The 10,000-nt window shown below is 47.0% G+C and overlaps 1 protein-coding gene across 9 annotated transcripts in view; it reads right to left on the bottom strand.

Annotated features, from left to right (window-relative positions):
- LOC122264174 (uncharacterized) overlaps nucleotides 1–10,000 on the bottom strand; it is a 373,495-nt gene that overhangs the window by 89,528 nt on the left and 273,967 nt on the right. For all 9 annotated transcript variants that reach the window (XM_043032934.2, XM_043032943.2, XM_043032954.2 and 6 more), the window contains one exon: nucleotides 8,351–8,399. In XM_043032934.2, coding sequence (XP_042888868.2) covers nucleotides 8,351–8,399 — 49 coding nt within the window. The remainder of the gene's footprint in view (nucleotides 1–8,350; nucleotides 8,400–10,000) is intronic.

The raw sequence follows: 10,000 nt of genomic DNA, 5'->3' as shown, positions 1-10,000 counted from the left end.
ATAAGGACGACCCCATGCTGGACTTGTGCCGCCCGGGGGACAAAGCCGCGGAAATGACAATGGGGCGAAAAGCGACGACGATGACGACTTCTATACAGTAAAAGGCATTGGAATTATGATGAGACCAATGGCATAATGATGATAATGATGACAGTGCCTCCGGGAGGGGGGCTTAAAGAGATTAATATTTTTGATAAGGCATTGCAGCCGTCCCTCTCACACTCATCTATTCATATCAGGTGTAATGGTTATATAATAATAGACGCACTGAAAGGAATAAATGACTTGAAATTGCAAACTTGAATGGATCTCTCTGAACAATACAAATGACCAGGGACTCGGTGGTGGAGGTGGTGGAGGTGGAGGAGGTGGAGGTGGTGGCGGCGGCGGACGCGGCGTCGGCCACTCAGTGAGGTTTTCTTATTCCTTTTCTTCATTCTATTCACAGCTTAATGGCTCGTCTAATTCGTTTCTGTTGTTGCTGCTACCCGTCATGTTCCCGTCACGCAGCTAATAAAAAAAGCGTATCTGTAATATGGACAATAGTATCTATAAAAATGAGTCTTCGGAGCACACACACCGAAAAGAACAAGTACTGATAGATGGAAGGGAACTCCATATATGTTCACCTTCATCGCAGGATACAAGCAATGCGAATGAGCATTTAATGCCGCTCTATGCATCTATGTTGAGTCCCGTCTAGCATGCCTAGAGTGCGGCTTACCAGTCAGGAGGGAAAAGGGGTGGGGTGGGGTGGGGTGGGGGGTGGAAGAGATGGTGTGGGGGGGAGGGGGGCATTTAACACCAGTGCAGCCGCTGCCGTCCTCCACATGTTATCTGTTCACAATTCTGAGGAAAGTTAGTGTTGTAATTCCTACAGTCGCATCCGCTGGTATTCATAAGCGTGTATCTACGTGTGCAGTTCAAGTTAAGCAATATATAAATTATGAATATTTCACGTTCTCAACAGCAACTACCACTACCACGGCCGACCCTCCGTCTCTGGCTCCCGAAATTTCCTATGGGCATAACACGCTGCACTTGCCGGCGCGATTGCACGGCGAAGTAACCCTTACGAGCACTTAGACTTAAGGTCGCTCTTGGCTTGCTCCGTTACCTGATGCTTAGACACCTTGTCACGTGACTGGCAGCCATTGTGTAACTCTGCCATGTTGATATGCCACGATAGGTTATCATTTTCCATTATAATATAACGCTCTTAAGCACAATGCGATAAGACTTTTACGACTATCCTTGATTATGAGAACAAAGACTCCAATCCCACAACAAGACTTGAGCGACTTACGACTTCGTACACACCGTCGACTCGGGGTGAGAGTGAGGGACTGTTCTCACACTGCTGAATCAACCGCTTTTTATTGCAGTTATGACACAAAACAATAACATTCCACCAGACAATAACATTCCGCGATAAAGTAGCACCCTTTTGCCCTCCCCTCCCTCCCTCCCTCCCTCCCCGACCAACCTCACCTCCCCCAACATTCCTTCCTTCTTTCCTTCCTTCCCTCCTTCGACTGATTTGCATTTCTCTCGCTCTTAATTTTCCTCCCTCTTACAGCGGTGTCTTCCCCTTTCCCTGATGTCATGGTCGTGACTGATAATACACCTAAATATCTTTTTTTTTTTCCTCCCCTCCCTCATCTAGCGTTCACCCTCCCTCCCTCCTCCTCCTCCTCCTCCTCCTCCTCCTCCTCCTCCTCCTCCTCCTCCTCCTCCTCTTCTTCATCATCTTCATCATCTTCATCATCATCTTCCTCTTCTTCCTCCTCTTCTACTTCCTCCTCCTCCTCCTCCCTGACCCTCAGTACACACCCTTCCTCCCATCGTATCCGATAAGGCTGACCAATATTCCTCCGTAACAATGCCTCGCCTTAATGTATTCCGGCCTCCCTGACGGAGCCACCTGCCCGTATGAAGATATTAAATATTCGTGCGCCCTAATCATGCCCGCCCGCGCCGGAAAGGCAAAATTCTCGGTAATTTCCCCCTTATTCTAACTATTACGAGTTTTATAAACGTGTTAAGCGTATGCTTTTTGGGACGGGGGAAGAAGGCGAGGCCGGTAGCTAAGGTATGGTTGGGAGAGGGGGGAAGCGGAGAGCGAGAGAGAGAGAGAGAGGGAGGGGGGGGGGGGGGAGGAACTTCCGTCTTCTTCTCTACCACGGGTCCATATAACAGCTTCATTCAATCTCTCTCTCTCTCTCTCTCTCTCTCTCTCTCTCTCTCTCTCTCTCTCTCTCTCTCTCTCTCTCTCTCTCTCTCTCTCTCCCCGCTCCCCAATGCCTCCGGCCACCATCGTAATGCAAAAACCTTTAGCTAATTGTCCGCCCCCAAAAAGGAGTTTCCCTAGAACAAGTGCCACATCTGTATTCCCCCAAGCTACTCTGGCCAACGTTAGTAGGGCGTTTAAGCCGGGGTTTCGGTAAGGCTGTTAATTAAATCTTTACTGCACTACACCGCACGCTGCATCGCCAAGTGCTCTGCTGGACGTCGTCATTAACTGCTATTTCAATTCAGTCCTTAGCCAAGCTTCAAAATGGAAACTGCACTCCGCTGCAACTTGCAGAAACGGCTCAGCCTATATAATCTCGCTCGCTTCAGTGTGATACATCTTCTTCATCGGAATGACATTTTAACGTTTGTTTCTTCTCAGGGAGATGCGCGTCCTTCGCGCAGGCCGCACAGTGTGGAAGTCGCCACCTTTCTTCACGTCGGGTCACGAAGGCGATGCTGCCGACGTCATCAAACGCCGTCCGTCCGTCTGCCTGCCTGCCTGCCTGCCTGTCTGTCTGTCTGTCTGCCTGCCTGCCTGTCTGTCTGTCTGTGTCTGTCTGTCTGCCTGCCTTCTTGATTTCCTTTCTCCGTCTCTCGCTTTCCTCAGGCCTCGTTTCCATCACTTTATCTAAATCCGACCATTTTAATCTCCTTCAAACATAGACAATAAGAGGTAATTTATTAAGGTTTCATCGCACCGCTATCATCTTTCATTCTTCCTGGCTCATTGTTCGCGACAAAGGAATCATTAGCAATATAATAGTGTTAGCGGGTGCTCGAACCGCGCCGATTCACTGTCTCGTTCGCAGCTTCGACCACTGCAACCGCCCCCCTCCCCCCTTTCCATTTCCAACCCCTCCCCCCTCCCCCCCTCTCCACCCGCCAACGTTTGCGCTAACGAACCCGTGATGATCTTATTAACGACAAACTTATTTACGTCTGCAACGACCGAGGTATAACGACCTAGTTTAACATGATTCACGACCGTGTCCGAACTCCCTCTGGCTCATCTGACGACACGACACACGACCGGTTTTCCCCGCGCATGATCTGCGCCGAACCGCACCGCGCCGCCCGTAAAACAATAACCGGACGTATTCCATAATGCTTATTACATTATTATGCGTCTGATAATTGTCTTGGACAAGTTAAACCATCTCAAGTTAGCGAACAGAGTTACACTTGATATAACAACTTAATGTAATCCAGCCGGCCGTGTTCCCTGGTTCAACCAAGGCAATAACAATAATTAGACTGCAGAGCTAGCGTACATCCAGCCCGTGCTTGTACCCACACATGCTGAGTGTGCACACCTTAGGCAAGTGATGGGGTGGGGAGCATGGGCCGATCAGCAGGGAGAATGGCTCGCTGCAGTTCAGGAGAATGGAAGCGAAAACAGGCGGAGAGCACGCAGAATGACAAGGGAGGAGGGAGGGAGGGGGGGGGGGTGAAAGAGACAGATGGTCGATTCAAATTTATTTCGAAACTTCAAAAGGATAGGAAGTGGAAACAAAAGAAGAAAAGAAAGGAAAAAAGAAAGAAAAAAAAGGCAGCGTACCTACTACTCCTTGTACGGAAAATCAGCCAATGACACAAAAGATGAATGGCAGCACTGTATCAGTAGGACGGAGTGAGAAACAGATAGATGACGAGTAATAAAGCTGTAAAATGTTGGGGGCGGGGGCGGGGACGCGCACGGGGAGTGGGGGGGAGGGGGGCGCCTCAAGGGTTTCGGGGAGGTGAAATAACGCCAGAGACAGATGGTTCCTCGATGAAGATGGGACAATATAGCGGAAGGTGAACGAGGCCAAGGAACAAGACGGGGACAGGGGCGCCTTGGAAAATGGTGACAGGAGGAGGAATATCGAAGAATACATTGATGGAAGATGACTGGAGTAGGAAGAAAAGACGGAGACAAAAAAGAAAAAAGAAAAAAAGAAGAAAAGGTAAAACATCTAATTAAAATCTACCCAAAGATATCCAAACTAAATTTAACCAAGAGACACCCAAATTAATGAATTATATAGATGGGGTGATAACACAAAAGGAGAAAACGGCGAAAGAAAAAAAATATACGCGGTTCTTTTTATTAATCAAAGACAGTCAAATAAAATTTACACAAGCGAACCCTTCTCCATTCCCATCCTCACCCTCTACCCCCTACCCCCTACCCCCAATCCAGCCCTCCCTACCCCTAATCCAGCCCTCCCTACCCCCAATCCAGCCCTCCCTACCATCAATCCAGCCCCCCTTACCCTCTACCCCCAATCCAGCCCCCCTTACCCTCTACCCCCAATCCAGCACCTCTTACCCCCTACCCCCAATCCAGCCCTCCCTACCCCTAATCCAGCCCCTCTACCCCCAATCCAGCCCCTCTACCCCCAATCCAGCCCCCCTACCCTACCCCTAATCCATCTCCCCCTACCCCTACCCTTACCCCTACCCCTAGAACCAGGATGAACCCCAGACATCGCACGAGCAGCGAAGGAACCCCGGCATTCCTCAAAGACCGGCCATGATACGTGCCATCTGTAATATTCAAACTCTGCCCTCTGTCACTGTCATTGGTTATGAAGACAATTTTTCATCGACAATTATTAATGACTCCTCCCTAATCAAGATTCATCAGTTACCTTGAAAGAAAAAAAAAACTCATTAATCAGGATCCACAAACCCCTAATAAATATTAAAAATGTAAAATCTATTAAACAATAACAATGACTAATCATGGGGCGTGGGACCTACTCTCTCACCCCTCCCCCTACCCCTTACCCCCTACCCCCGACCCCTTCCGAGGATCTCCCTTTCCTCCCTCCCTTCCCCCTGACCCCCCCTCCCACCCCTTAGCCCTTCCCTTTTCCCTTGGGAGCCGAGTTATCCGTCCTGTGTATTCGCTCTCTCCTGTTCTCTATTTCTTTCCGTCTGTCTGTCTGCGTGTGTGTGTGTGTGTGTGTGTGCGCGTGCGTATGTGTGTGTGTGTGTGTGTGTGTGTGTGTGTGTGTGTGTGTGTGTGTGTGTGTGTGTGTGTGTGTGTGTGTGTGTGTGTGTGTGTGTGAGTGAGGGAGAGAGAGAGAGAGAGAGAGAGAGAGAGAGAGAGAGAGAGAGAGAGAGAGAGAGAAAGAGAGAGAGAGAGAAAGAGAGAGAGAGAGAGAGAGAGAGAATGAGAGAGAGCAAACGCAGAGATGACCTTCAGATAATTCCACTTTGCTTAGTATCCCCTTCCCTTGCTCTCGCTCTCTCTCTCGCTCCCCCAACCCCCTCCCCCCTCCCCCCTAATCTACATCAATTAGAACATTGGTTATTACATCCTCCGGTAGGGAACGACCCATCGTTACGGCAGCATTTGCGCAACCCGAGGCATCCTGTGCTCATGCGATCATGAACACGGCCGGTTATTGTAAGAGGCTGTGCTTAAGGGATCACTTTAACCGGACGCGCCGGATACCGGGGGCTTCGGACGTCGCCCTGCGTCTGCATGGAGCGGCCGGATTATCAAGGCCGTTGCAGCGGCATCGGCTTCGGCTTCGAAATAATCGATCAACTAATAAATCGGAACGATGAAATCGACTCGGCCGAATTTATCGAGACGAAATCCGCCCTAAACCTGTTATGCATTGTTTCGCTCAGCCTGCTTAAATCAAAGAAATAAATGGGAAATTTCCCCGTCATTTCAACAACTCCTCTCATCGCATCATGCTATAACCTACAACAATTGCCTGGAAAACTTATCAATTTAATCCATAAATATATATCAGGGAAACCGCGCACCCGATAATCACCCTTACGCATGGGCGACATAAGCCACAATATCCTAATGTTCGGATATTATCAGTTCACCGGCGCACACACAGGCACTCAAACACACACACACACACGCACGCACACACGAATAAACACACACAACAGAAACGGAAGTCATCTCTCCTGTCCGAAAAGGGGGAAAAAAGCAACAACAATAATAATTCCTGGATATGAGATAAAAAAAAAGATAAAAAAAATACAATATGCAAGGCTTGTCCATGATAGAAAATGGTACAGATGAAAAACTTAGCACACAGGCTAAATAAAGCATGTACTATTGGATCGAAGACTGTGCATCATTAAATCCAGCATCATTAATACAATAAAGCGTATTACAGATATCGATATATGCGCCTCTCTCTTCCCTCCATTCAAACCCAGAGAGCGTGTGCAGACTACACCCTACACAACTGACAGTTATATTCAACTATGCTAAAAACAATGGAATACGCCCACACACCACCCTACCACCCACTCTTGTATACTTCCAACACAGCGTACTCAACACCTTCTTGTTTTAGCTATTGTATACATTAAGCAAAACCCTAAGTTGCGTACGACTTTCTACGCACAAGAAACAACAACTTTGATACATATTCTATCGCCATCGATATAAGGGACGAAACTTTAATTCATCTTTTGCTGTTGTCTTTTGCATATTCTATTGGCACTATCAACTACTTACATACTTTATAAGTTAGGTCTCTCAGGACTATGGCGTACGACAAATCAAAAGGCTTCTCATTCATCTACAAACATTTCTTTTTTGTTCGGTTACATATTTATGTGTTAATAGGCAGTGAAAAACCCTCCGTGAAAAAGGTCGTACAGGAGGGAAGAATTTTTTTTTTACTTATATAGAAGCGTGAAGTGGACGCATAAACAATTTAGGTCATAATGAACATCTTTGTTTACAATATACGGGTTGGAATTCACAGACACCACTTGAAGAGGTCAAGTGCTCAAGATGGATTAGTCATTAGGGAGCACAACGCCGCAACTCCAAAATCGAGAGGCGAATGCTAAAAATAAAAATAAAAAAAATAAAAAATAGAAAAAAAATAAATAAAATGAGAGATAAAGCCTCGTCGACAAGAATTATGACCAACATTAAGCCATTCAATACTTAATCGACAAATGAAACTCGTGTTGGCTTGCTTAACAACCCACACCAAGGACCCTTTCTCGAGGCGACTAACCCGCGCCGGGTCTCAAGTGATGAAGACGGGAATTCCAAATGCATTTTCTTTTTAAACTTTTTAAACGCCACAATCAACAACAAAAGGTAGTATTTTCGTTTATTTATAATACTGTCTATTTACAAAACCGATATTCTTAAATCACTTTTTTTTTTCAATTTCCTTCCTTATCAATTTCCTTAAGTCCTTCGGTGTGACGCAACCAAAATATCTGACGAAGTGTTTGTACTATGTCATATGCCTTTTGTAATACGCAATGTGCCTTCTACTACGCCCAAACTAAGAACCACAATCAAGATACTTTTCCGAAGTGTGTATTCAACCAACTAAGAGCTACAGTAAGTATTAGGGGGATGGTAAGTGTAAAAATAAACAAAAAGGGGAAAAAAGGGATTCAAACCAAATTGATAATCAGTCTAAACAAAAACAAATCAAGAAATCTGAACAAAGACATGTCAGAGAGGTAAATAGGATAAGAAAACAATGCAATAAAAAAAAAAAAGATTTGGAATACACGTGCTCATCAAAAACCGCTCGATTAAACTTTCTACGATAAAAAACAACAACAACAAAGGACGAAAAAAAGAAACGAATGTAACTTTGAAAGAAAGAAAGAAAAAAAAATGGATAGCTAAGAAATTCCTCGAGCATTTTTGTTGAGCACAAATCCTATATTCCGTAACTCCGTGACGTCAGAATTCTATACCTCCAGAGGCATTTAATCCATTAAACTTCATTATTGGAAATCATTAATATGCACTAAATTCCAAGTTGATTTAATTGTCTCAAGAAAATGAAAACGAGCACACTAAGCTCCGCCCATACACACAACTCAACTCTAATGGCCTCGTTTCGAAGGAATATCGTATTAGGAAATACAATTCTATCGGAAACTACCACCAATCAGATGAGGCCTGGAATGAATACAGAGAAAACGGGACGTGCTCGATGTGCCAATGTTTATATATATACACACACACGTTACGTTACTACTTTAACCTGCACCGACGGCGAACTAGAATGATGACGTCACACAAGCACCGACGTGTACTCACCCGCCATTGAGGTTCCCATCCAGTGGTGAGAAGATTCCAGAAGCTTGGCCTGTAGGAAGGAGAGAGAGAAATAAAAATCAGAACCTGTATCTTCAACAGAAACTTGATATTAATTTAATTAAGAACATCTACACTAGGAAATTAATTCATTTCCCCATTGGAGGCAATACAAGGAGGGAGAGAGAGGGGGAAAAAAAAGTCCACCCAATGCTGTGAAATAATAGTTTGGATTCACTTGTACGATTTCTAGATCGTTAAGGTTTCTACAGAAGATCAATATTCACTCTGATCAAAGAGAGAAGTTCTAAGCCCCCGCAGCTTAAAATAGATTACAACCGTTATCTTTACTTTCATATAAGCCACTTTAATTACAATTGGTTACTCGCGATAACATTAATGAAGAAATAGACGTTATCAGTCCGTCGTATCTACTCTGTAGAAGATAAGGGTACGCCATAAATATTCACCTACTCGTACCGCCATGACCCCCCTTCCCCCCCTTTTTTTTCTTGTCCTCGTCCTCCTCCTCCTCCTCCTCCTCCTCCTCTTCCTCCTGCTCCTCCTCCTCCTCTATCCTTCCTTACCCTCACTCACGGTGCTCCCCCCACCCCACCCCACCCCCCTCCAAATACCCTGCCCATACATACAGAGAACTGCTCCAGAAGAGAGAGAGAGAGAGGCACGTAATAATACCGTCAGCATTGCTTCCGGCCGTTGAGGAATAAAAAACGATAATAATCCCCACGTCTCTCACACGGGGCGACCACGACGGCAGCAGGAAAGGATTACCTCGAGGGGGGGGGGGGAGATGCCCTGGTGCGGGGGCGCGCGCGTGTCCGACGTGGAAGTATTCATCCTTAATCCCTTGTTTCTGTGGGTCTTTTCTCCCTCCCTTCGCCCCTCCTCCTCCTTCCTTGCCCCCCTCCATCATCTTGGACAACGCCGTGCCCCTTCCCCTTCGATGCGTGCCAAGCCTCCTTGTCTCGCGCCACCTTACAGACATGCCCGATCACCCCCCCCCACCCACCCCACCCCACCCCTTTACCCCTTCCCCCTCTCTTTTAAACCTCGATGTGTGACAGGCACTTCCCGTGTCTACATGACCCGTGCCACAAAACGCGAGTCGTGACGTCACGGTGGGTAATATATGCAAAGACATGTGTTTTCCACGTACTGGCTGTACCCGCTGCTCACCTTGTGTCACAGAGGGGGGTGGAGAGGGGGGAAGGGAGGAGGGGAGAAGGGGAGGAGAGAGGGGCAGAGGGAGACAGAGAAACAATAGACAAGAGACAGAGAGGGTGAGGGGAGGCAGAGGGCATCTCACGGGATAAGTGCAGCCTCTAGATCAGACCAACTCCCCTCCCTCCTCCCTCCCCCCTTCACCCCCCTCCCCCTGCCTCCTGTCTCTCTCTTCTGCCATCTTCTTCCGTTCCCTCCCCCTTCCCCTCCTCCTCCTCCCCTCCTCTCTCCCCCTCGTGATGTCGCCTGAAACATAAACTAACACCTGTCACGGCGGCGGAAACCAGGTGTCGCGGTGGCCTGGCCGGACGTTCACGCGGAAGAGAGGAACAAAAGATTATGAGTGAAAGAGAAAGAAAGAGAGAGAGAGAGAGAAAGAGAATGGAAAAAAAACATGAAGGATGAAAAAAA

Source organism: Penaeus japonicus, unplaced genomic scaffold (genome assembly GCF_977035675.1).
Source record: "Penaeus japonicus unplaced genomic scaffold, GWHDUDI00000001_assembly GWHDUDI00000006, whole genome shotgun sequence".
In the NCBI taxonomy this organism is placed as follows: domain Eukaryota; kingdom Metazoa; phylum Arthropoda; class Malacostraca; order Decapoda; family Penaeidae; genus Penaeus; species Penaeus japonicus.
This window is presented reverse-complemented; position numbering and strand designations above follow the sequence as displayed.